Below are 26,388 nucleotides of genomic sequence, written 5' to 3' on the forward strand. Positions count from 1 at the left end.
AATCATATTTCTTTGATTAGTTAGAAGTTCAACACAACAGGCCACCTTTCCACCATCCAGTTCACCCTCTGTTGGACATGTGGTACTGGCAATGATCTCCATGTAATGTCCAGAAAAGGCCTGGAGAGATAGCCCAGTGTTTAGAGGAGCTTACAAAGCCTAATGGCCCAGGTTCGACTTCCCAGTGCCCACGTAAAGCCAGATGCACAAAGGAATCTGTAGCAGCAGAGGCCCTGGTGTGTCCAATCTGTGTCTCTCAAATAAATGTTTTAAAAAAATAAAAAGACTGAAAAAGTACTAGCCCGGGCCAACAGTGAAAAAGCAGCGCAAATAATCACCAGACTCCAGGCAGACTATGCATTCATGTATTCAACATAGATTTAACACATAGGCACAACACCAACGTAAGAAAGAGCCCTTAGCATTAGGAGAAGCTTCAAGACACTCAGTCTCTGTGTCCCAATCAAGTCTCAGAACAGAGGTAGAGCAATGCTCCCATGTGACACAGTGGTTAAGGAGGACCAGAGTCCCATTGGGCTTAAGAAGGCAGAGGAACAAGAGCACTCCCGAGGGGAGGCCACAGAAGGAAAAGTGAAAGTCTGTACAAATCTTTATTTTAACATTTAAAAGAAAAACACATACACATTCCGACAGCTTTTCTAGGCTTGGTGACCCAATAAGTTACACACACACTCGGCGCAGGTGAGGCAGAAGGCAGTGGCCACCTTCCCCACAGCCACACTCTCAACTTTCCTCCCACCAGGACTCCTTGCCCAGCATGGGCTGTGGGGACAGTTCCAGTCAAACCTCGGCTCCAGCCAACTTACTAAGCCAGTAAAAGCAGCACGATTCTGGCCCGGGCGTTCCTGGGCAGCAAGGCTCCACGTGGTGAGCCAAGGGCAGTCGAGCCGTCAACGGGAGGGAGGGAGGTCACAGTGGTATCCCACGGAAAGTGCAGCAGCCCGGGCCCAGGTCCCTCTGCTTAAGATGATTTGGTAGTGCTCTCTCTGTTTTTCTGGCAATTTGATGACTTTGAGGAATTTGCCAAGATCCAGGGGTGCTGCAGGACCTCCCCCAGCGTCAGCCTCTGGCTGGCATTGTGCTTTAACAGTCTGGAAATGAGGTCCCGAGCTCCCTCCGTCACAAAGTCAGGGAATGTGAATTCCACCTGCAGCACAAGTGACAGAGGCACAGAGCAGGTCAGAGAGGAAGCAAGACAAGCAGCAGACCTCGGCCTGAAGTCCAGGCTGGAGAAGGACGAACAGCAGGGCCTCTGGATGCCTTACCCGTGAGATCCTCCTGTAGGTCTCTTGGTGCGTGTGCGCCTCAAAAGGAGGTATTCCAACTAAGAACTCGTAGCAGAGGACACCCAGGCTCCACAGGTCCACCTTCTCGTCATGCATCCGGCCTTCGATCATCTCGGGGGGCAGGTAGTCCAGGGTGCCACACAGCGTGGTTCTCCTGAAATCAAAGGCTGGGGTTCAGCACATCAGCTGCTACGTCACCAACCACACTGACACTGCAGGAGCACTTAGGCTCTTTCCTAAGGCCCCACTTCAGGTAGGAAATGGAGGGAAAGAAGTATGCAAGAGAGCACACTAGCCAGCAAGCCTCTCCCCAGATTTGTGCATCACCAGATCCTCCTAAAAGTCTAGAAAACCCGGGTGTGGTGGCGCACGCCTTTAATCCCAGCACTCAGGAGGCAGAGGTAGGAGGATCACCAAGAGTTTGAGGTCACCCTGACACTACAGAGTGAATTCCAGGTTAGCCTAAGTGAGAGAGAGAGACCCTACCTCAAAAAAATAAAATAAAAATCTAGGAAAAAAACAAACTGAAAGTACCCTTACAGTGTAAACACTGCTGTGCCAGAGAGGGCGGGAGCGCAGGCCTTGAGCCACACCAGGACCCCTCTCAAGAGAACAACGACCGAGCCTTCGCGAGGGCGCTAGTGGAGCTGTACTGCACGTCAGACCTAAACTGACCGCAGCCAGATAACTGCAATGAAGCCCAGATGGGTTTAGCCTGTAACCTAGCACTCAAGAGGGCTGAAGCAGGAGGCTTGCCACGAGTTCAAGTCCAGCCTGGGCTCGAGTACCAGACCTTGTCTCGAACAACAAGAAACAGAGGCTGGTCTACACTGAGCAAAAAGCCATCACACAACTCTTGGAACATGGCTGGATTCTTTTGGGTTTTTGGTTTTGTTGCTGAAACAGGGTCTTGCTTTGTAGTGTCCAAACCTGTAGGGAGCTAATGCAGACGCCATTACAAGATGGCGCTGGCTTCCTGCCAGTCTTGAGGTAAACAATTCCTTATTTAGGGAGCGCCTTGGCGCCAACCTCACTTGAGGTTGCGCATGCGCTTGACGCACCTTGTCCCGAGCCTATCCCATGGCTCCTGTGGACGGGTGAGCCTATGGCAGCCAATCAGCAGGCGCCCCGTAGTATTCTGCCCTATAAAAGCAGCTACACTCCTGCGCCCCTCGCCCCTCGCCATCAGCTTTCCTGTTAACCAAGAGGCTGTCCAATAAAGTGTGATCAAGAAGGATCTTCGTCTGGTGGTCATTCTTCTCCTGCAGGACAGGGGGCTCGCCCCACAAACCACAGTGCTCCTGTCTCAGACTCTCATGTGCTGCTACTGGAATCCAGTGAGCACCCCAGCTGGGTTCTTCTACTTTTGAAAGTTTCAGTTGGTCTTGAACTTGCAATCCTGCCTCAGCCTCCTGAATGCTACAATTCCAGGCATGAGCCACCACACAGCTCGCTTAGCTTTCTCCCCCACCTCCATGTTCTGTATTGTTTTTACTCTGGATGGTTCTGATTGAGAAATAACTATGTCAGCCAGATGTAGTGGCATATGCCTTTAATCCCATTACTTAGGAGACAGAGGCAGGAGGATCACTGTGAGTTCGAGCAGAGGCCCTGGTGAGCTCGTGCTAGCGCCCACCCCTGCATTTGTGTCCACGGAGGTTTGAAAACCGAAGGCAGAAAAGCAGCTGGAAATGGCAGACGGCCATGCAGGAGCAGGCCAGGACGGCTCGGCCATGGCAGTGCTGGGCTCTGCACCCACACCCAGCCCCTGTGAATGTTAGCCGCGAGGAAACCATGCTGGGTACGAGATTCTGAGGGGTGTGAAGTGGCCATCAGCACTGAAACCAGCAAGCTGCGTCTATCCTGATGTCACCACTAGACAGGCTAAGGTCCAGCTTAATCCTGCAGCCCAATGAAGCCACGTTTCTGTTGGTTCACTGGGGACAGGAACACTGATGGTAATTAGTTAAAAGTTAGCCTCAACAGTCTTTTAGAAACAGAAATGACCTGCAACAAAAACAAAGGGCTCCTCCCACCTGCCTTCCATTCCAGGCTACACCACTGCTTTCTAATTGCCTTGAGTCACCTAGCAATTTTTGAGTGGAATCCCTAGGCTGACAGGACCTAATCAGTAGATTAGGTCACTGCTAGTGTCAGGACATTTAAACCCAAATTAACATGAAACCGTTGACAATGTCAGCACTTGTTTGAAAAGCTCACCTCAGGTTTAAATGGTCTCATCAGATAGTCTTTGCTTCAGTTTAATATGGGGAGGGGCTGGCCAAACAACTATTCCTAGCATGGTCACACATAGGCCTCCAAAAAGCCATCAAGCCACCCTGGTTTTCAAAGTCCCCAGAGAAATGCGCGGCAGGCTCTGGGTCTCCATGCTGCCCGACCTCCCCGGACTCCCTTCTGTCAAAGGACAAATAAGCCCCCACACGTGTGCAGTTGGCCGCCCTGTCTGTGGTCCTGCCGCTCGCTCACCCCTCGTTAGCCTTGGACAGCATCTGCAGCCCGGGTTGTAATGCAGGGAACCCAAACAGTTACAATAAAACGTATCAGGCCTCAGTGGCTCCAAAGCATTCCTAGGTTAGTCACTTTGCCTGCTTATAAAATAGTTAGATTTTGCCGGGTGTGGTGGAGCACGCATTTAATCTTAACGCTCGGGAGGCAGAGGTAAGAGGATCTCCATGAGTTTGAGGCCAGCCTGGGCTACAGCAAGACTCTGCCTCGAAAAACAAAAAACAAAAAAAAAAAGATTTTAGGATCTAGTTTGTAGTTCACCCCAGGGCTTCTACTACCAAACCTCCAGTGCTGAAGTCACCTACCTGGAGGACGGGGCGTGGACGGACCACCCAAAGTCTGCGATCTTCAACTCTCCAGCTGACCCAAGGAGCAGGTTCTCGGGCTTAATGTCCCTATGAATGACTCTCTTTGAATGACAGTATGACAGGGCATTTGCCAGCTCGGTAATATACTGTTGGGAGAGAAAGTCGTGACAGCTGGACCTCAGGGTTACACAGGACAGCACTGGGCACTTCGTCTGACAGAAGATCTGACATGGTCAACGTGCTCTCCAGATCTGGAGCCAAACACCAGAAACGATGGCTCCATCCATCAAAACCAACTGCTGCACCAATTGGCACAGGTCACTTCGTGCCCAGCTAATTCAACCACGAGAGCTTGAAAGACAGGAGGGACAGACACTGCCCACAAGCTATAACTCCATCCCATGGGCACCTGATGGCTCAGCAGCAGTGATTTATGGAATTAAGCAGGGCTGCCCAGCTGGGCAATTAATATTCAACAGTTCAAATGATGTTTAAAGGTAAAAGTCCTTGCCAGGTATGGCTCAGCTCCAACTTGGGGAGGAATAAACCCGTGTATTAGCAACAATCATCAAAGACAAATGCCCGCAGCATCTGAGCTGGTGGGAAAGCGAACAAGCCAGCCAGGGGTGCTGCTGCCCGTGAGTCCCCGGGCCTCGGCTCAGACCAAGAGCACAGCAGGTCCGGTGTGGGGCATGAGCACAGCCCAGCGCGTGCAAGTGAGCATGGAACAGTCTCTCCTGTCCCGTCCCCAGAAAAAGCAGGAAGAAAATGTCCCTGTCAAACAGGGCATTTTTTATTCTTTTAGCCCAAAGCCAGAGACTAGAATGCGGTGACAGTAAACTGGGAGAGAACATACAGCAGCCACCGGCCTGCAGTGCTGGCACCTCACACTGAGGCTGTTCAAGCCGCCTCCAGCAGCCAGAGGCTTAACCATGGGCCTGGAGAGATGGCTCAGCAGTTAAGGTGTTTGCCTGCAAAGCCTAAGGACCCAGGCTCAATTCCCAAGAACTCATGTAAAGCCAGATGCACAAGGGGGTGCGTGTGTCTGGAGTTCATTTGCAATGGCTAGAGGTCCTGGGGCACCCATATTCATTCATTCTCTCTCCTTTTCCCTCTCTCATACAAATAAGTAGGGAAAAGGTTTAACCAGAACTCTCTGGAACCAACCTTCTCCATACCTCCTGTACTGTGAGATTGGATACACAGGCTGGAGCGATGGCTCAGAAGGTAAGAGCACTTGCTGTGCAATTAAGAGGACCTGAATTCAATCCCAGTACCACATAGAAAAAATGCACGCCTTTAATCTCAGCACTTGGGAGGCAGAGAGGTAAGAGAACCACTGAGTTCGAAGCCACCCTGAGACTACATAGTGAGTTCTGGGTCAGCCTGAGCTGCTTTGAAAACCCTACCTCAAAAAACAAAACACAATGTTAATAAAAATTAAAAAATAAGAAAACACACACACACACATTTTTAGAAAGAGTACTGACACATGTATAGACATAGATTACTACATGCATGTAGTCCACTGTTCCTGCAGCTGAAGGTCCTAGAGGTAATGAGTGACACCTAATCCTAGATCCTCTTTCCTAATAACATTCTCCAATAAAGAAACCACAACCCTTCTGCTTCTAAGACCAGGGCAAGGCCCTAGTACCTGTGTCAGAAAAAGTACACACACCCCGAAGACCCCACAGCGGTGGTGTGCTCAGGAACAATGTGGAAGAGCTCTCGGGGCCAAAGAGGAGCAGCTGGAAGAAATGTAGTGCTGGGTCGTGGGTCAAAGTACAAAGCAAGGGCTGGAGAGAAGGCTCAGCAGGAAAAGGCACTCACTTGCCTGCCAGCCCAGGTTCAATTCCCCAGTACTCATTAAAGCCACATGCACAAAATGGCACATGCACCCGGAGCTCAGTCGTAGCGGCAGAAGGCCCTGAAATGCCCATTCTCTTTCCCTGTTTTCTATTAAGACTGACTGCACTCCACTCTCCCGAAAAGCATCCTGCAGGAATGAAGTGCAAAGGAAACAGAATGAACCTGAACAGTTAATGGAAACTCACCGTAGCAGTTCTCTGCTCATCAAACTTGGACTGTTTCTGCAGTTCTCTATAGACTGTTCCGAGGGGTGCATATTCTAGAATTAGGTAGACTCTGGTGGCATCGTGGAAATAACCATAGAGCCTGAGAATGTTAGGGTGCCTGCAACACAGAGAGCTACACATCACCCTGAATACCAAGCAAGCCGGGGTGTCACATGAAAATAATATGACCCTCCCCCAGCACCCAGGAGAACCTGCCCTAAGAAAAGCAGGCTTAGTTCTCAGGAGTCTTCCTTTGAGGGGAACACTGTCTACTGTGCTTGTTAAAGAGAAGCCAGGCATCTGCAGAATGACAGGTAAGAACACAGGACACGACAGAAGCAGAGCGCAGGCATGGCCGTGACAAGCACCAAGAGGATGATGCACAGCCTGGGAGGGGCCAGCCCTCACCACACCCCCAATGTGCCAGTTGACAGGTAGGACCCAAGTCAGAGAACAGCCAGTTTGACATCTGATTCAGGTTTGAAAGCCACTGGCTCAAGCCAGCCAGAGATCGTCCCCTGCGTGACCAGAAGAGAAAGAGGAACACACCCTCCATTTACAAACACTACACTCCAGTACCCACCCAGGGTCACAGAGCAAGCCTATCACTACTGCGCCATCCCTGTTCGCTGTCAGGAGCCAGCCTCCCCAGCAGCTGCCCGCTCAGCTCACCGAAGGTGCGACTGGATCTCCACTTCCCTCCGGAGCTGGTGCTCCACCCCCGCCTTCTCCAGCTGGGCCTTGAACAGCACCTTCAGGGCCAGGATGAACTTGCTCTGCTTCTCTCTCGCCAAGTAAACGTTCCCAAACTTCCCTTTACCCAGCGGACGGCCAATGTCGAAGTCCTCCAGAGTCCACTGCCTCCTGGGGAGGAATTAGAACATTTAAACTAGGAGGGCCAGGAAGGTAGCTCAGTTGGCAGAGTGCTTGTCTAACAATCACAAAGCCAGGGTTTGCGTTTGCTTCCCCCAGCGTCACATAAACTAGGCGTGGTGGCCCATGCCTGTCATCTCAGCACTTGGGAGGGAGAGGCAGAAGATCAGCCCCTGTCACGGCAGTCAGAGCCCGCAGGGCCCCACCCCTCCTGGAGGACTTGTAGGCAGCTAATGGTTAACAGGGAAGGGAGACATTTTCTTCAGTGGCACAGCCACTGGGAATAGGCCCATGCTTCTACTTGATCAAACTCTAATGAGGCAGCAGAGTTGGCTTAGCAGTTAAGGCATTTGCCTGCAAAGCCAAAGGATCCCAGTTCGACTCTCCGGGACCCACGTTAGCCAGATGCGCAAGGTGAAGCATGTGTCTGGAGTTTGGAGTGTCTGGAAACCCTGGCGTGCCCATTCTCTCTCTCTGCCTCTTTCTGTCTCTAAATGAACAAAATATTTTAAAAAACTCTAATGAAAAGTAAATTGAAAGAAAGACATGAGAACCATGTGTGGTGGCACATGCCTTCAATCTCAGAACATGGGAGGCAGAAGTGGGAGGACTGTTGTGAGTGTCAGGCCAGCCTGGGGCTACAGAGAGAGTCTGAGTCAGCCTGGGCTATAATGAAGCCTTGCCTCAAAAGAAAATTTTAGAAGATCAAGGTGTGGTGGTGTACACCTTTGATCCCAGCACTGTGAGGCAGAGACAGAAGAACACTGTGAGCTCAGGACTAGCCCAGGGCTACAACAGAGTGAGTTCCAGTTTAGCCTGAGCTACAATGAGACATTATTTCAACAAGGAATTTTAAGTTTGAAATCCTGGAAACATGTCTTCCAACTGAAAATAAGGACCAACTTTTTCATACATATTTCATTTATATATTATTATTTATTTGAGAGGAGGGGACAGATAAAGAATGGGTAATCCAGGGCCTCTAGCCACTGCAAAGGAACTCAAAACACACACGCCACCTTGTGCATCTGGCTCATATAGGTACTAGGAATGGAACCTGGGTCCTAATGTTTCTCAAGCAAGCACCTTGACTGCTAAGCCATCTCTACAGCCCCAAAACCAGTATTTTTAAGAGCTCCCATAACTAAATCTGCAATGAAATGGTGTATTCCAATAGAATAGTTAAGAACCCTATAAATAAGAAACCTTACTTTTTTGAGTCTTCGTTTTTCTGTTTCGATGCCTGATCCTTTTCAGAATTATTTCCTATATGGAATAAGTTAGAATCCTGTTTTTAGAGCAAGTATATAGGATAAGGTGTTTTTTTTTTTTAAAATCTATAAACAGTTAGGTCAAAGAATGGTCACTAAATACTCACAATATGTCAGGAACAATAAGTCTAGGCTTTTAGTTTTCTTTATTTACAAAAAAAAAAAAAAAGACTACCTGGTAGCTGATCCTGCCCCAGGCAGTAGGTACACAATTCCAAGGGGGCAAAAGATGAGCAGTTGTGCCGTCAGACCCTCCTCTGGGAGAGACTAAGACTGTGGAGGTTCTCCTGGAGAAGAGCTTCCGGGAGAGCAGTGCCCGTCACCCTTTCCGCCCACTCTAGGTGCGGTCACCACCCACACCCCGCGCCCAGGTCATCAGGAGCAGAAACAATACAAGCCAGTCACCCTCCTTCCAAGAGGAATGAAGCTAGAAACCAGACCACAACAGAAGTGACTATTCTGAGAGCTCTGGGGGCATGGGGCATCCCAAACAGCGCAGCGGCCCCACTTGGGGCCAACCACCCTTCCCTGCCACGCTGAGCTACCTATGGTGGAGAAGCTGCAAACACAGGGTGAGCTCCGAAAAGCTGTCCTTTCATAAAAGTAAGGTACATCTCAAGGAAGCCCACCTCAGGAAGAGACTACAGAGGGGCAAGTCTGTCACCTGAGACAGAGACTTCTCATCTGTCATGCACACCGTCACTCTTCGCCTCTGCCCTCCCCGCCGGACGCCCAGGCACCCACTCCTTTCTGGAGCTCAGGACAACCCATAAACCTCAGTCATGTGGCCTTCTGAGGCTCTTGTCTGTATTGCTCATGTGCATTTAACTTACATGTTGTCACCAGTTCATCTGCCTATGGTCGGTTTATTCTATAATCATTAGTTGCATGCTGTGAGGGCCACCTCCTCCTTTCGGGTCTAGTATCTGCCCACATCTCTCCATTCTGACCCGGTCCCAAGTCTGAGCCTCCTCCCCTGAAAAGGGGAGTAACTCTCTTCCTAAAGTGTTTCCAGGCTGGGGCGATGCGAATGGGGTCGTCTACCTCAGGGCCTGCTGAAGGCACTCAGCAGCTGCTCAGCACCACCAACTACCAGCACCACCACATCAGGCCACTGCCACCAGACCTCAGCCTTCAGTCCCCCTGGACCCAGGAATGCCACCCTCCCACACATCCAGAGCAAGCTTTCCAATACACTCACCACCCTCTGTCCCAGCTCTGCTCAAGAGAACCTGCACTGAAGATCACGCCACACCCTAATAGGGCCAGCACTGTTGGTCAACGACCTCCCTTCCATGGGCCACCATTCTGTTTCTCTGGATTTCTTCCACATGCCAACATTCCACAAATGTGCCTGCCATAAACAAACTCCTCCGTCCTGACCCACTAACAGAAGATGAGAGCCAGATCTGTACTTCTGGCACTGGCCTGAACCAGACAGTACCTTCAGGGTGGACACCAATTTTCGCTTCAGCCTCAACTGAAGCGATGTAAAGCTAGAGCTCCAAGCAATGAATGTCACTCTATGCACTCGCTTTCTAGGAGCAACTAAAACCAGTAACAGTCAATGCAGCTCAGAACGCTGCTTACCAGGAGCTGCAGGCTGGGGCTGCGGCGGCTCGCTCTTCTGAGGGATGCTGGCTGGCCGGGAGACAGGCTGTGGCATGCTGGTTGTCTGCAGCTGCTTGGGCACCGGTTTGTGGCTGGAGACGAGCTTTTGGCCTTGTGAAGGAACGCGCTGGGAGGAATTGGAAGGACACAGGACCCGCTGGGCCTGGCCACTGCTGGCAGAGCCCGGATTCTGCTGGGTAATCAGAACACGTTTCGGACCACCAAGTGGAATTGTAGCCTGGATGGGAAGAGGAAGTAAGCTTCATGGTCAAAAAAAAAAGAGTATTTTGAGAATTTCACTTTCTAGTATAATGAAACAATAAACATCAGTGTTAAGAAGAAAAGCCATTTTTAAGCCGGGCGTGGTGGCGCATGCCTTTAATCCCAGCACTCGGGAGGCAGAGGTAGGAGGATCGCCATGAGTTCAAGGCCACCCTGAGACTCCATAGTGAGTGAAACCCTACCTCGAAAAACCAAAAAAAAAAAAAAAAAAAAAAATAAGAAAAGCCATTTTAATGAGCATATAGGTAAAAGAAGCACTTGAGGGCTGGAGAGATTGCTTAGTGGTTAAGGCACTTGCTTGAAAAGCCAAAGGACCCAGGTTGAATTCCCCAGGACCCATATAAGTCAGATGCACAAGGGGTAACATGCGTCTGGAGTTCGTTAGCAGCGGCTGGAGGCCCTGACATGCCCCCGCTCACTCTCAAATAAGTAAAAATAAAATATTTTTTAAAAAGTACTTGAATGACAACCTTTTACCTCATCCCAAAAATCATGCTCATTAGAATGTTTATTAACTAAACCTTCATCCAATGAGAGAAATAATGATGAATTCTAGAAGCCAGGTGTGATGACACACACCTGTAACCTCAGAACACGCGAGGCTAGGGCAGGAGTGTGAGTTCTACGCCAGCCTGGGTTACACAGTGAGCCCTATATCTAATGAAAGACTTCTGGGGTCTTCTCAAGTTTCAACTGCTACTGAAGCTATGCCCACATCTCAAATCCACCCAAGCTTGATTTTCTGTTTAGAAATAAGACTGAGAGAAACAGGGTGATATTCAACAGTGGTTATTGTTAAGCACAGAAGCAGGGAGATTCGGTTTATACTTGGTTTCTCACAATGATTTATTAATATTAAATTGCCTAGACTTTATTTCCAAGCACTTACAAAATGAACTTAAACAAAAGAAAACAAATCATGGAAAATGCTAATAGAAATTTGAAAAAAAAGAAAATAAACTCAGGGTCCTCAGCTATACACTGCTATACTACACACCAACGAGAAGTGATAAGCACTTAACTGGATCTAAGAGCCTGAGCTGGTGCACTGTAATGAGAAAGCAGGTGAAGTTTCTCGTGCCTAAAATAGGGGCTCAGAGCCTACGGCCAGCTCAGAGGGAGGAGGGTCCTATGGAAGGGGGCAAGGCTTCCAAACGCAAAGCCTGCACGTGCAGGACAAAGCGGAGCAGGCCTTCGGGCAGGTCCAGGCGGGGGTCAGTTTCAACCCAAAGCAAAGGCGGGAAGAGTGCCGAGAGCAGGCCAGTCCCCACGTGTTCATTAATGTGACTGAGTACAAATAATTCCAGCTTACCTTAACAGACCCCGAGATGCAGTTTTCTTTAGATCTGTCCATGACACCTGAAGAGAGGAAGAAAAACCTTTCACACAAGCCACTTAGCCCCGTGGCTACCATGCTGGGCAGCTCAAGCTCGGAGATGGAAGGCCCCTATACAACACAAGGAGCTTTGGATTTTCCCTGCACAACTGAAACTGGCAGAGGGATGTTCTCCCGGACAGCAGCCAGGTGTGTGGTTCCTCCCCACTCCTGCACACTACAGACATATCCACATCCCTCTCACACTCTCTTCACCTGACTTGTCTTCCCGCCTATCACCTCTGCTCTAACGCCTCACTCCCATGCATACAATGGCTAAGACTCGTATCTGTCCCCAGGGTTTCCCTGAGTCAAAATCCTGCCTCTCACCTCCCTTCCATCAGAAAAGCCCCAGAACAACCCAGACCCAGACCGTCCCTACGTGGGCATGCTTGTTTGTATGTGTGACACACTTCTATGTGTGGGCACACGTGCATATGTGTGTGTTCAAGAGTCTGTGAGGACCAGAAGGCACCCTCCATCTTATTCTTTGCGACAGTCTCTCTCTGAACCTAGAGCCCCCCAATTCAGCTAGATCAGCTAGCCAGTAAGTCCCAGGGAGCGCCTGCGCCCAGCTCCCTCCCCAGTGCTGGGATTAGAGGGGAGCACTACCACATCAGCATAGCATTTTCACGTGGGTTCTGGAATCAAAAGTCCAGTCCTCATGCTTGTATGGCAATAAAGTGGGCCATCGCCTAGCCCTCCATAGGGCTCTTTAAATCCTTACGCTGTCAGGCTCTTGGCTGCCCCCTACTGTGAACAAACCCTTCACTCCCCATCTACACCACATGACCCGCTGGGTTCTGGCCTAGATTTTCCTTCTTTAAACATAGAAAGGTCTAGCGACAGGGACAAAGAACTGAGCATATTGCAGAAGAAAAGGATGAAAAAAAAAAAAAAAGAGGGAGGGTAAGGAGGACTGAAGCTAGCCTTCTGTACCCAGTGCAGGCTGGACATGGAGATGCCCAATCCCAGCATTACCAAATGAGCCTGCATTTTAATATCCCACTGGTTTGATTTACCAGTTATCAATGAAATATAAGAATCACCTGGAGGGCTGGAGAGATGGCTCAGCAATTAAGGCGCTTGCTGCAAAGCCAAAGGATCTCGGTTCGATTCCCCAAGACCCATGTAAGACAGCTGCACAAGGTGGCACACACATCTGGAGTTCCTTTGCAGTGGCTGGAAGCTCTGGCGCTCCCATTCTCTCCCTATCTCTATCTCTCTACCTCTTTCTCTCAAATAAAAAATTTTGTAAAAAAGAATCACCTGGAATGCTTGTTAACCACACCAGTCTTATCTCTATGTGATTCTAATTTCCTAGGAGCCATGCCTGGTCGAACTCACTAAGTAGCTGAGAATGACCTTGACAACTCCTGATCCCCCAGCCTCCACCTCCCAAGTGTTGAGATTACAGGAACGCACCACGCCCTGTTTATGTTGCATTTTGAGGCAGTGTTTCACAATGCAGCTCAGGCTAGCTTTGAGCTCGCAGAAATCCTCCTGCCTCAGCCTCCCTAGGGCTGTGACTGCATACAGGCTTGAACTAACATACCCACACCCTGAAGTGGTGCCAACGTTGATAGCTGCTACGCGGTCTGCGGCGGGTGCTGCACGGGTCCTGGGAAAACTCCCAGAGGAGACAGCCATTCATCGGCCAGGGCCCACCCGAAGCAGCCCTCGCCGAGCCACACCTGTCTTACCTCCACCATCGGTTTGCAAGTGACCCTGCTAGCTCGTTGTCTGGATCCTCACCCCCTCCAGAAACCAAACCCCAAGATGCCCAAAGGCTTCTGGATTGTTCCTGACCCGGCGTTCACTCGATGCAGACGCAATGGGGAAAAACCCACCCCAACGCCACTCAAGGATCGCCCTCCACTCCCAGCACCCTGGCGTGGACGGCGGCCCCGTGGAATCCCCTGTTCGCCCGCCTACCCGCCGGCCAGCTCCCGCTGGCGCCCCGAAGCCCGTAAGTCCTTCCGCAGCTCAGCCGTTACAATTCAAAGGTTCTTCTTTTTAAATAGGAGTTAAACCCACTGATCCGCAAGCTGATTGGCCAGAGCCAGGACGAACGTGCTTTATGATTGGCTCTCGGTCAACGCGACGACGAGAGGCACGTTCGGCGGCGTAGGCCCTGCGCAGGCGCACTTTACATGTAAGAGCCCGGAAGTCGTGAGTCAACGGCCCGTTCTAGCGCTCTCTTGCATCCTCCAGGGCCCGGGCATTGATCCGCGAAATAACAGCGCCTTGGGTTCAGAGCCGGAGCCTAGCCGAGAAAAGTGGGAGTGAGCGAATGAAGTCGGAAGTGCCAGTAAGTAAGATGGCGAGGAGCGCCAGTGAGAGGGACGGGACCGATCGATAGCGCGGCGCTCGGCTGAGTGCCCTGCGCGCGTGCGCAGTGGACGTGCACTCTGAGCGCTCGACAGGGCCGGGTTCGCGGGACTCCATTTTTCTAGGAAGAGCAGCCGGCCCGATCGTGATCAGCGGGTACGGGGTCCGGGGACCTAGGGAGGATGGCTGGGGCCTGCAGTGGATCTCCCGTAAAGGACTGGGGCGAGCGGGGAGCCGTGCGCCCCCACGGCCGCGGTCCCGGACATGCCCGGCTGGGCCTGCAGCCCCGGCTCAAGGCACCGCCCGTGCCCGGCTCCGCGCCTCGCCCCGCGGGGTCGGCATGGTAGCGCCCGGCTCTGGTCCGCCTCGGTCCCCAGGTGTGAGCGGGCCTGGCTCGGCATCTCCCCGGGCCGTGCCCCGGTGTCCTCGCGTGCGGATGGGGAGAGGGTAGAACACGCCAGGGGGTCGGGGAGAAGTCGGGGCCCGCGAGCGCTTTTCCCCGGCCAGCACCGCCTTCGTACAGCGCGGAGCCCCCGCCTGGCCTCCTTGAACTCGGCCACCCGCCGTCCCTTGGGTCTGGTGAACTCATGCTTATTACTTGCCTGTGGGGCTGGTCGGTGCCTCACGGGGTGTCAACCCGGCCCTGCAGGTACATTTATCCCTTCTCTGCGTTTGCTGTAGGGGCAGGCAATTGAGCCCGGGCCTCTGGCAGGCCAGGCGAGAGCTTCGTTTGTTACTGCTGTGCGTGGACACCAGCACTCAAGCATCTGTCCAGCATTATCTAAACAGGGTTTTGTTTGTTTGTTTTTTCATAAGCCACAAAGCATCATCGAAAATTTTGTTTCACTTTCGTAGACTGGAGAACTTACACACTTGAAAGTAAATCTGAGTGTGTAATTTATCCACATTTTAACATTTTTCTATTTGTCATGTTACCGTAACTTTTTGTCCTCGTGTATTGATTTACTAAGTTGGATGATCATAGTATTAAGCTCAGTTGCCTTAAAACACGTTTTGTTTTTGGTTCTTTCCCGGTATGGTCTCATTCCAGCCCAGGCAGACGTGGAACTCACTCTGTAGCTTCAGGCTGGCCTCAAACTCATGGTGATTGTCCTACCTCAGCCTCCCTAGTGTTGGGATTAAAGGTGTGCACCCCATGCCCAGTTCTTAGAAATGAATATAATAGCCACTAGTAAATTTACAGTCCAGCTAGTACAAGCTAGAGTCCAGATACCCAAAAATGCCAATTGTATGGCCTCTTGAAAACAAGTGTTGAATTAAGAGAACAAATGAAAGCTTCAAGCATAATGAAAATAGCAAGGCTTCATGGTGTGCACCTGTAATCCCAGCACTCGGGAGGCAGAGGTAGAAGGATCACTGTGAGTTTGAGGCCTGCCTGGGCTAGAGTAAAACCCTACCTAGGAAGAAAAAAATGAAAATAATTAAAGTTGCAGATGGGCTGGGTGTGGTGGCACAGTCCTTTAATTACAGCACTTGGGAGGCAGAGGTAGGTGGACCACCATGAGTTCGAGGTCATCCTGAGACGACATAGTGAATTCTAGATCAGCCTGGGCTAGAGCAAGACCCTACCTCAGGAAAAAAAAAAATTGCAAGTGAGTGGCTTGACAGAAGAAAAGCTGGTGGGTGTTCTCCTGTAACTGTTGGCATACATAATTTGAATAGTTTCTGTATGCCAAGCCCCCAACTCAGTGTTTCAAGTAGAGCGTCTTGTTTACCCTCTGGTATCTTACTTAACAGGCAAGGAACCTGAGCCAGAAATCATGTCTGTGATCATGCCCACCCCGTGAGACAAGTGTTCTTGTGATGGCTGCATCTGCCTTTCACTCACTGCTGTTTTCTCTTGCAGACAGCAAGGAAACTGTCCTCGCCTTCCACAAGATGTACAGAACCAAGGTGGGCTTGAAGGACCGCCAGCAGCTGTACAAGCTGATCATTAGTCAGCTGCTGTACGATGGCTACATCAGCATCGCCAACGGCCTCATCAATGAGATTAAGCCTCAGTCGGTGTGCGCACCCTCAGAGCAGCTCCTGCACCTCATCAAGCTGGGTAAGTGGTTCCTGCAGGCTCTCAGAGCCCATCATGAAGCTTCAGGTACATGCACCAGGCACAGCCTTTAAGATGATCTTAGTGATTAATGCATGCGATCAGGGTGCTATGTGGGTGGTAGCTATCCTTCAAGTCAGCTCAGATGTCACCTCAGCTTCCTCCTCTTGCCCCTTTTATTTTAAAGAATTTTTTTTTTTTTTTTGAGAGAGACAGGCAGATAGGGAGAATGGACATGCCAGGGCCTCCACCCACTGCAAGCAAACTCCAGACACATGTGCCACCTTACGCATCTGGCTCACATGGGTCCTGGAGAATCAAACCAAGGTCCTTTGGCTTTGTAGGCAAGCGCCTTAACCACTAAGCCATCTCCCCAGCCCTTGCCCCTTTTAAAATCATCCCACCATGGTCCTGGTGCTCCCTTGGTTTCTCTGCAATAATGATCAATGTCCTTCAAACAGTTATAACTGGAGGGCTGGAGAGATGGCTTAGCGGTTAAGCCACATGCTTGTGAAGCCTAAGGACCCAGGTATAAGCCAGATGCACATGGTGGCACATGTGTGTGGAGTTCATTGCGGAAGCTAGAGGCCCTGGCACGCCCATTCTCTCTCCCTCCCTGCTGCGCCCCCCCACCCCCGTCTCTAATAAATATTTTGTTTATTTGTTTGTTTGGGGAGGTAGGGTTTCACTGATGTGGTCCAGGCTGACCTGGAATTAACTATGTACTCTCAGGGTGGCCTAGAACTCATACAATCCTCCTGCCTCTGCCTCCTGAGTGCTGGGATTAATGGTGTGTACCACCACACCCGCTAAAAATAAAATATTTTTTAAAAATGGCGGGGGGCGGTTATATCTGGAGCTTTCTATATTGTTTAAGTTGCTTCCACATAGTGCTCAATTTCCCATCCCACCTCCCCCCCCCCAACAAAAAAAAAAGGGAAACTCAGTAAAGATCAGGACCTTGTCTTGGTTGGTAGAATATCCTGGTGCCTCCCTTGCCTTCAGTATGATACTGAACATTTGGGGATGGGTAGATGGCTCAGTAGGTAGAGTGCTCACCCCTCAGGTGTGAGTTCAGATCCCCAACATCCACATAAAAGCCAGGCATGGTAGCACGTACCTGTAGCCCCAGCACTGGGGAGGCAAAGATAGGAGGGGGGTGTCCAAAACTTCCTGCCTAGCCAGATCGATGACCCCCTCCCTCGCAGGGTTCAGTGAGAGACCCTGTCTTAAATGAGGTGTAGACTAAGGAAGACACCCAGCAATTAGCCGATGGGTCTCCACATTCATGCCCACGTAGTAACAGAACTGCCCAACATGTTTACTTCCATGTCTTCATATTGCTAGTGCGTGAAGGAAATACAGTGGGTAAACTAAAATGCCCCATGCCCCACAGTAGGGACTAGCTGTAAAATTGAAGTAAACCTAAAATGGAATGCAACAGTATAATAGTGCTGTAGATGAAGATTTAGCTCAGGCATGTTTACACACTGTACAGTTCACTGGTCAAGCAAGTCACAACACACCTCTGTGTAAGTCTGTCTTTTTTGTCGTAACATGGGAAGAGGGCAGGTTCGTACCACGGTGCCCCAGAGCAGTCCTCTCTGAGTGATCAAATTATTCTTTAAATAGTTCTAATTTTTCATGTTCTAAGAAATTTATTTATGTGATATACAAGGGTATGTTTGTTTTGTTTTTCAAAGTAAGGTCTTGCTGTAGCCCAGGCTGATCTGGAATTCACTATGTAGTCTCAGGGTGGCCTCGAACTCATGGTGATCCTCTTACCTCTGCCTCCCTCCCTGGTGCTGGGATTAAAGGTGTGCGCTACCACAGCCGGCAAGAGCTTAATTTTTCTACCCACCCATGGGCCTCAGCACTGTGAGCCTTGGGTAGCATGGACAGGATCCTTTTGTAGAGCATTTGGCATCAGGCACCTCTAAGAGTAGACACTAGATGCATATTTTCATTCTGATGTAGTGCACGTTGCAGCATTTAACAATGTTTATTCAAGCTTTTAATTTGATTTCCTTCAGGAATGGAAAATGATGACTCTGCAGTTCAGTATGCCATTGGTCGGTCAGATACAGTTGCCCCGGGCACAGGGATTGACCTGGAATTTGACGCTGATGTCCAGACCATGTCCCCAGAGGCTTCTGAGTATGAAACATGCTATGTCACCTCCCATAAAGGCCCGTGCCGTGTGGCCACCTACAGCAGAGATGGACAGTTAATAGCTACAGGCTCTGCTGATGCGTCCATAAAAATACTTGATACAGAAAGAATGCTGGCCAAGAGCGCCATGCCCATCGAGGTAAGTGGTCTGGTGACCGACCCTCCTCCTGTGGCTCATCCTCCAGAGTATGCAGCTACATGTGATTTACACCAGGTTTGGTTTACAGCCCAGAGCTCACATGGTTTAGTGTGCCCTGATGTTTACCAGCTTATTTCAGAGAGAGAATATAGGCATACCAGGGCCTCCTGTTGCTGCAAACTCCAGAGGCATGCACCGTTTTATGGCCATGGCTCCATGTGGGTTCTGGGGAGTCGAACCCTGGTTGGGCAGGCTCTGCAAACAAGCACCTGTACCTGCAGCACCATTCCCCAGCCCTGCTCTGGGTGCCTGGACTTGGAGTTCTGCCCTTGAGCATCTCTTCTTGATCCAGGTCATGATGAATGAGACCGCACAGCAGAACATGGAAAACCATCCAGTGATCCGAACTCTTTATGACCACGTGGATGAAGTCACCTGTCTCGCTTTCCACCCAACCGAACAGATCCTGGCCTCGGGCTCAAGGGATTATACTCTTAAACTGTTTGATTATTCCAAGCCGTCTGCAAAAAGAGCCTTCAAGTACATCCAGGTCAGGAACGTTTAGAAGGGAACTTTATACTCTTGGATGTATTGAGTTGTTTTATAACTAATGTCTTTAATATTTTACTTATTTATTTCGGAGGGAGTAAAGAATGGGTGTGCCAGTTCCTCTAGTATTGCAAATGAACTCCAGATGCATGCACCACCTTATGCATCTGGCTTACCTGGGTACTGGAGAGTCAAACCTGGGTCCTCAGGCTTCATAGGCAAGCACCCTAACTGCTAAGCCATCTCTCCTGCCCACTAATGTCTTTTTGAAAGTATTCTCAGTGGCACATTCAGAGGGCTCCTGGCTCAGATGCCACTGGCACCTCGCTTGCCCAGTGTCATGTGCCCACTTCCTCTGTCTAGTGAGGACAGCTGATGTGACCAGGATTCACATTCCTCATCACTCTTTCAAGACTGCAGCTTGACTCGGCCTTTTGACTTGTGCCTGTAATCCCAGCACCCAGGAGGCTGAGGCAGGAGGATTGAATTCCCATGTCAGTCAGCTACAGAGTGAGACCCTGTCTCACAAACAAAACAAAAAGAAGTAAAAGGAAGAATAAAAAGTTAAAAATTTAAAACCTAAAAAGGAGAGGATAGGTAATAAAGACTCCCATTTAAAACAAAATTACTACCTTTCATAGAAGTGTAAACAGAGGAACCATAGAAAGTACTCAGCTGAAGCTGTCAAGGGATTTTTGGGCAAGTGGCATTGGTGCCCCATGTTGAATGTGTGTTGCAGAAATACTAGGATTTAGAACTGGCCTCCATCTTTCAGTGATTAATGTTTTTCCTTAATATCTAGAGTCGTAAAACAAGTTAAAGAAGCAGTTACTTATTTTCTTGATTTGCATGTTCATGCACGTGCGTGTGTGTGTGTGTGTGTGTGTTGGCACACCAGGGTCCCTTTTCACTACAAACTCCAGATGCGCAGCACGTCACAACTGGCTTCATGTGGATGCTTTAGGTTGAACTTGGGCTGGCAGGTGCGCAGTCATTGAGCCGTCTTCCCGGCCCCTCAAGGTACTGTTCTTTTTTAGAAGAAAAAAAACGTTTGTGGTGTTTTTATTTTTATTTTTACTTATTTATTTGAAAGCAGAGAAAGAGAATGAGCATGCCAGAGACTCCAGACACCACAGATGGACTCTGGGTGCATGTGCCACTTTGTGCATCTGGCTTTACTTGGGCACTGGGCAATTAAAGCCTGGTTATTAGGCTTTGCAAGCAAATGCCTTAACTGCTGAGCTATCTCTCCAGCCCAAGATGCTGGTTTGTTTTGTTTTGTTTATAATGTAATAGAATTGGTACATCAGGGCCTCTAGCCACTGCAATCAAACTCCAGACGTGCCTGTCCCCTCATGCGCACACGTGACATTGCACGCTTGCATCACTGTGCTTCTGGATTATGTGAGACCTGGAGAGTCAAACCTGGGTCTTTAGGCTTCACAGGTAAGCACCTTAGCCATTAAGCCATCTCTCCAGTCCAAAATGCTGTTCTTTATCTTCAGGGAATATGTCATAGGTTAACCCATTAATCTGTTTAAAAATTCCATCTGACTTCACCTGGTGTTCACTTCTATAGTTTGAGGAACAAATCGCTTTAGAAATCTCTGCTCCAAAAAAGAAACCTTTTGTGCATTCCAGGAAGTGCTTTGATTCTATTCCTCCCAGTTCCTGTGTCACATCAGTCACTGTTCTGTGGATTCTTGGCATAGTCGTGCTTTCTCCATTTCCTCTGGCCAGTTGGTCACTTACGCTACTGCCTCTGTCCTGACAGGAAGCTGAAATGTTGCGCTCCATCTCTTTCCATCCTTCTGGAGACTTTATACTCGTCGGAACTCAGCACCCTACACTTCGCCTTTATGACATCAACACCTTTCAGTGTTTTGTCTCTTGCAATCCTCAAGACCAGCACACCGATGCCATCTGTTCCGTGAACTATAATCCTAGCGCTAACATGTACGTCACTGGCAGCAAAGACGGCTGCATCAAGTTGTGGGATGGTGTTTCAAATCGCTGCATCACAACCTTTGAGAAAGCCCATGATGGTGCTGAAGTCTGTTCTGCCATCTTTTCCAAGAATTCTAAATACATTCTGTCAAGTGGGAAAGACTCTGTGGCTAAACTGTGGGAAATCTCAACAGGACGCACGCTGGTCAGATACACAGGTACGTGAGAACTTGAAGCCAGCATTTCTGTGGGGCTTTACTCTGTAGAACTCCGAGGTCTTCACAGTGGCGCAACGCGGTGCCTCTGTGTGGGTCACAGCAGAGCTTAGCTGAGAGGTTGTCGTGGGGGTGTGAGTAGAAGTGAGGGAAGCTCCTGGCCAGCATGGGCAGGGTCCTTAGGTGAATCCAGCAGAAAGAAAGAGATTCGATCACTAGCCAAGGCTGACTTAAGAAGGAAGGGGAAGAACTGGGAACAAAGTGGTCAGGAGTCTGCAGATGACCTAGAGGAGTGGCTGGCCCTCGTGCCTCAAAATCATGAGCAGGGGCAGGAAAGCCTGTCAGTGGATCTCTGAGATGGCATGCATGTGGAGAGGGGAAAGAACTCAGGGAAGAGCTCGGCCATTCCTAGGAGAACAGACATAGCCCTCAGTGGTGCCTGCAGTGTCCTGAACCTAGACAGAAAAACAAATTGAACGCATTCAGTTCTTCCATTAGTTCATGTCATCAGGGCCTGAGGTGGGAAGATGGCTGCGAGTTCAAGGCCAGCCTTGGGCTACAGAGAGTTCCAGGTCAGCCTGGGCTAGAGTGAGACCCTGCCTAAAAACACAACACACACGCATACATACATACCCGTCCGGGAGCCGTGTGGGTGTGTGCTTTGCTCACCTCAGTGCTGGTGCAAAGCACTGTCCAAAGCAGCTTGAGGGAGGAAAAGGTTGATTTTTGGCTTCCGGACTGAAGAGGAAGCTCCACGACACAAGGAAAATCATGGCATGAGCAGAGACTGGAGCCACCTCCTGGCCCGTAGCAGGTGGAAGCAGTAGCAGGAGAGTGCGCCAAACACCAGCAAGGGGAAGCCGCCAGTGACACCAGAAGCGCACCCCAACACACACTGCCTCCTCACCACCAGTGACACCAGAAGCGCACCCCAACACACACTGCCTCCTCACCACCAGGAGGCACCAGTTCCCAAATTGCCACCAGCTGGGACCTAGCATTCAGAATGTTTGAGTTTATGGGGCCATGTGAATCAAACCACCACAGCGTTTACCCTGCACTCACCAAGACCACGGCTCACAAGAAAACAGCTTTGGGCTTTTCTAAGGTCTCACAGAGTGCATGTGCAAACGAGCTTCCCTGCAGCTGGAGCCGAGGCTTTCGCGCAGGGGCTGACAGCCCAGACCCTGACAGAAAGAACCTGGGCTCCTATGAGCACTGGGGCCCGTTCAGAGAGTGGATGGTTGGTTGGCTTGTTTACACAGAATTTCAATTTCGTTTTATAGATAGGATTTGTAGTCAGACAAATTCCCTTTTTCTGTTCTGCACAAAGACCCTGCTATGTCGGTGCATTACAAGTGCCAGTACGTTGATGATTTAGTTGGAATTCAAAGTGTGCCTGAAGTAATGACAGAAAGAGGGGTGGTCGTTAGCCCTTGGATACTGAGTCAGCACCAAACACATGCATATGCCATACAGATTAAGTTTATTCTTTAAGGAGACTTACAAAGAAAAAAGACCCAAATTTGGTAGGAAAAGAGCCAAAGCTGCAGCATATTGTAAGAGAGAAAAATGTGCAGAAAGTGGGCTGGAGAGATGGCTTAGCAGTTAAGGTGCTTGCCTGCAAAGCCAAAGGGCCCAGGACCCATGTAAGCCAGGTGCACAAATTGGCACATGTGTCTGGAGTTCATTTGCAGCCACTAAAGACCTTGGCGCACCCATACTCACTCATATACTCTCCCTCCCCCCCATATAAGTAAATAATTTTAGAAGTCTAATTTTTAAAAATGTGCAGAAAGTTGATAGCCAGCCCCAAGGAGGACAAATGGGAGTACCTTGTATTTTGGTGTTATCTAATACTGGTGGAGATGGGAAGAGGCCAGCACATTTTGTTGGTAGGCAGGAAACGTATTTCTGGAAGGCATTTTGTCATGTCAAAATATTTAATCCCATCACTCAGGAGGCAGACGTAGGAGGGTCGCCGAGAGTTCACAGCCACCCTGAGACTACATAGTGAATTCCAGGTCAGCCTGGACTAGAGCGAGACCCCACCTCATAAAACAAAAGAAAAAATGAATTTAAAATGGTCAGACATCTAGTAGTGCTACTAGGAAACTTCGGCGACTTGGAAGCTAGTAAAAACATGTAGCCCACAGAGGTGCTTTAGACCACTGCAGAAGATACGGGCTGTGGCATCAGCTTTGTTTTCATGCCTAGAAGTCCATGAGAGTAGCAGACCTGCCCCTGGTGGAGGGCCTGGAGAATTCCTTTTCTTTTGTGTCTGTGCACTGAGAGTGTGTACGGGGCACACACGTGCCACAGCTGCATGTGCTGGTTAGAAGGCAACCTCGAGTGTGGTTCATGCCTTCCGCTTTGAGCAGCGTCTCTTGTCCACCCCGGTGTCTTCTGAGCCCTGCTTTTCTTTTGCTTTGTTTTGTTTTCGAGGTAGGGTCTTGCTCTCCCGGGCTGACCTAGAATTCACTTTGTAGCCTCAGGCTGATCTCGAGCACCTGTGATCTCCTACCTCTGCCTCCAGATGGTGGGACAAAAGTCGTGTGCCATCATCCCTGTGGGATCAAGCTGGTTTTAGTTTCTGAAATAGTACTGTATCCGTTTGCCAGCTCTAAAAAGGCTGTTCTTACAGTGAGAGGCCTAGTCACAATACGAAACGTTCTGAGGGGCTGGGAGACCCTTACCGTCTCGTTTGTGCGGCAGGCGCTGGCTTGAGCGGGAGGCAGGTGCACAGGACACAGGCCGTGTTCAACCACACGGAGGACTACATCCTGCTGCCCGACGAAAGGACCATCAGCCTGTGCTGCTGGGACTCCAGGACGGCCGAGCGCAGGAACCTGCTCTCCCTGGGCCACAACAACATCGTGCGCTGCATCGTGCACTCGCCCACCAACCCCGGCTTCATGACCTGCAGTGACGACTTCCGGGCGCGGTTCTGGTACCGGAGGTCCACCACTGACTGAGCCACCTCAGCAATGGCATTCGTCTCCAGGACTCTGCCCTCCTCCCCGTGTCTGGCCGCCAGCCTCCGTAGTACATGGCCAGCCCTGCTGCATCGTCTCCATCCTCGGATTTGCAGAGTTTGCTGGGAAGAGTGGGAGCCACGTCTGTGCGGTCACTGCTCGTGGATCGTCAGTGCCGTGCGGGGACTTTAACCAGCTCTGTAAGCACAGGACTTGCTGTGTCCTCACTCTCGGTCCTTGGAGACGGACAACATTAAAGTGCTTTCTAGGTCTTGGACTCTTGTCACCGGCGCTGCATTTGGCTCTTCTGTCACCTCACACCTGTCTTTCTGCCTGCCTGTCCCTCCTCTCCAGGTGCGTTTTGATGGGTGTGTAGGCATCGGAGGACCTGCAGTTTTGTGCCATATTGAGCCAGTTCTGGGAACCTGTGCTCTCCTGAGATAACATCATTCTGGTAATAAAGCTCAGCTCTGCATCTTTACTATATTTTCCACTTCAATAAAACTCCATCTTGTCATTCTTGCCTCCCACAGTCCTGTCAGGTCTTTAGTGAATGCATCCTAACGAGAGGTAAAGCCTGCCAGGCGTGGTGGCGCACGCCTTCAATCCCAGCCCTCGGGAGGCAGAGGTAGGAGGATCACCTTGAGTTCGAGGCCACCCTGAGACTACATAGTGAATTCCAGGTCAGCCTGGGTTAGAGTGAGACCCTACCTCGATAAAACAAAAGAAAAAAAGATGGTAAAGCCTGCCATGGCACACACACCTTAATTTCAACCCTTGGGAGGTAGAGGCAAGAACGTCAGTAATCCAAGGCTAACTTCGATTGCATAGCGAATTCAAGGCCAGTCTGGGCCACATAGACAACCAGTAAAAAAATGGTAATGATTTGTTGGGACATGTAATCAAAAATGTGTCTGATATAAACAAAAATAAGGGTGCATGCTGTTACTCCCAACTGTTGCTTATCTTCCTGAATGGTTAATCACCTTAGTACTTTGGTGATCTTAATTCTCTTCAGCCCTACAGTCACGTGGGTGCACGTGGGAACTGTTCTCAGATGTATGCAGTTATCTGATACAAGCTTCCTTTTATTGCAATGTTCTAGAGGCTGATAGTATTTCCCTGGATTTAATTCCACATAGGTGAGAGAACCCTGAGCTCCCCTCTTAGTAACATGGCCTCTGCTCTCTCCCAAGAACAAATACCTGGTGGTCTGGGTATAAAAGGACCTAGAAAGAGAGAAGGTGGGAGCCGGTGTGGTGGCGCCTTTAATCCCATACTTGGGAGGCAGAGGTAGGAGGATCACCCTGAGACTACACAGTGAATTCCAGGCCAGCCTAGGCCAGAGTGAGGCCCTACCTTGAACCCCCCCCCACCCAAAAAAAAAAGAGAAGCTGGGAATACTGGTAAAAATCAGGGAGCTTCTGGCTGCTGTTCGTTGTAGGAATGTCTTACACAAAAATTGGCCTTTTTCCTCACCCTTGAGGATTTCAATTCCTTGTTCTGTCAAGCCATTTTTACAACCTTCACATGTTAAATCATAGGGGTTTAGTTTATATTTCTAGAGCTGTATTCTTGGTAAGTATAATAAATATAAACCTTTGCTTTGCATTGGCCATCTGAAGATGCAGGAAAAAAAAAATTACTGTTCAATCTCCCTTGTTCTTTTTCTGACCTCTCTGCTTCCCCCTGTGAAGCTGTAGGCTTGCCCCATGTAGTGCATTAAGATGTCACTCCGGCTGCAGTGGCAAAAGCGCTCTGCACTCCTGACACAAGCCCTGGGAGCTGTCTCGTCCTGGTGAGTGTGTCTCAAGATCGTTTCACAGGTGGCTGTAGTTTATAAGACCAAGATGCGTCCATGTGATTCCACACTAGTTCCCTCCCTCCCTCCTCCTTTTAAAAGTCACATTAATGTTTGGAGCTGGTGTCTATGCCAAGAATATTACATGGACTTGGGGTCTCATTAGTGTACCATGATGAATTTATATCTGTTCAGAATGATAACTTATGCCTTCTATGTTATTTTTTACAGATATGTGATTTCTAAAATAAACTTTTTTATATAATGATCATCTAGCGCTAGGTCATTATTTTGCAGAGTGCCCTGGGCATTCCCATACTTGGACATCGACTCTCAAGCTGCCACTGTGAGTGCCACGTTCACAAGGCGCTGCTTGTTCTTGAAGCCATGTTTGTAGCTGAGCCCCACTGTCTACATCCATGCTCCTTTTCTCTCTGAATTTGAAGAATTTAGTCTGATTCACTTTTGTTGTGTCACTTGGAGAAAGCTATTTGCCTTTGCCTGGGTTCTCTTCAGAAAGGCAGAGCGGGGAGTCTGCTCTCGGCTCTGCCGTGGTCAGGCGA

At 49.8% G+C, this 26,388-nt stretch overlaps 2 protein-coding genes across 7 annotated transcripts; one reads left to right on the top strand and one right to left on the bottom strand.

Moving 5' to 3' along the window:
* Positions 1-351: 351 nt before the first annotated feature.
* Positions 352-13,655, bottom strand: Aurka (aurora kinase A). 3 transcript variants are annotated; one of them, XM_045157654.1, is made up of 9 exons: positions 13,567-13,655; positions 11,569-11,615; positions 9,954-10,212; positions 8,304-8,358; positions 6,892-7,083; positions 6,199-6,337; positions 4,139-4,287; positions 1,287-1,461; positions 352-1,168 (listed from the first exon to the last, which is right to left on the bottom strand). In XM_045157654.1, exons 2-9 carry the CDS (start codon positions 11,608-11,610, stop codon positions 983-985), a joined length of 1,197 nt encoding a protein of 398 aa, XP_045013589.1. In that variant the 5' UTR covers positions 11,611-11,615; positions 13,567-13,655; the 3' UTR covers positions 352-982. The 3 variants fall into 3 exon arrangements, with proteins under 3 accessions (XP_045013589.1, XP_045013590.1, XP_045013591.1); XM_045157655.1 differs by lacking the exon at positions 13,567-13,655 and adding an exon at positions 13,335-13,552; XM_045157656.1 differs by lacking the exon at positions 13,567-13,655 and adding an exon at positions 12,681-12,695.
* Positions 13,656-13,784: 129 nt separating this feature from the next.
* On the top strand, positions 13,785-24,556 carry Cstf1 (cleavage stimulation factor subunit 1). Of its 4 annotated transcripts, none has more exons than XM_045157478.1 (6): positions 13,785-13,942; positions 15,830-16,030; positions 18,061-18,338; positions 18,691-18,888; positions 20,662-21,052; positions 23,765-24,556. In XM_045157478.1, the coding sequence occupies exons 2-6, from the start codon at positions 15,862-15,864 to the stop codon at positions 24,022-24,024; spliced, it is 1,296 nt and encodes a 431-aa protein (XP_045013413.1). In that variant the 5' UTR covers positions 13,785-13,942; positions 15,830-15,861; the 3' UTR covers positions 24,025-24,556. The 4 variants fall into 4 exon arrangements, with proteins under 4 accessions (XP_045013413.1, XP_045013414.1, XP_004663902.1 ...); XM_045157479.1 differs by lacking the exon at positions 13,785-13,942 and adding an exon at positions 14,024-14,118; XM_004663845.2 differs by lacking the exon at positions 13,785-13,942 and adding an exon at positions 14,059-14,118 and having other exon boundaries at positions 15,834-16,030.
* The last annotated feature ends 1,832 nt before the right edge of the window (positions 24,557-26,388 follow it).

The sequence above is a fragment of the Jaculus jaculus genome, chromosome 8, assembly GCF_020740685.1.
Source record: "Jaculus jaculus isolate mJacJac1 chromosome 8, mJacJac1.mat.Y.cur, whole genome shotgun sequence".
NCBI classification, from domain to species: Eukaryota; Metazoa; Chordata; class Mammalia; order Rodentia; family Dipodidae; genus Jaculus; species Jaculus jaculus.

Coding starts and splice junctions, on each gene's coding strand:
- Aurka (XM_045157654.1), bottom strand. CDS start 11,610: ATGGACAGATCTAAAGAAAACTGCATCTCGGGGTCTGTTAAG. Junction 6,338..6,891: donor GAGATCCAGTCGCACCTTCG/GTGAGCTGAGCG, acceptor TCTGTGTTGCAG/GCACCCTAACATTCTCAGGC. Junction 1,462..4,138: donor GTCCACGCCCCGTCCTCCAG/GTAGGTGACTTC, acceptor CTTTGATTTCAG/GAGAACCACGCTGTGTGGCA.
- Cstf1 (XM_045157478.1), top strand. CDS start 15,862: ATGTACAGAACCAAGGTGGGCTTGAAGGACCGCCAGCAGCTGTACAAG. Junction 16,031..18,060: donor CCTGCACCTCATCAAGCTGG/GTAAGTGGTTCC, acceptor GATTTCCTTCAG/GAATGGAAAATGATGACTCT. Junction 21,053..23,764: donor CACGCTGGTCAGATACACAG/GTACGTGAGAAC, acceptor TTTGTGCGGCAG/GCGCTGGCTTGAGCGGGAGG.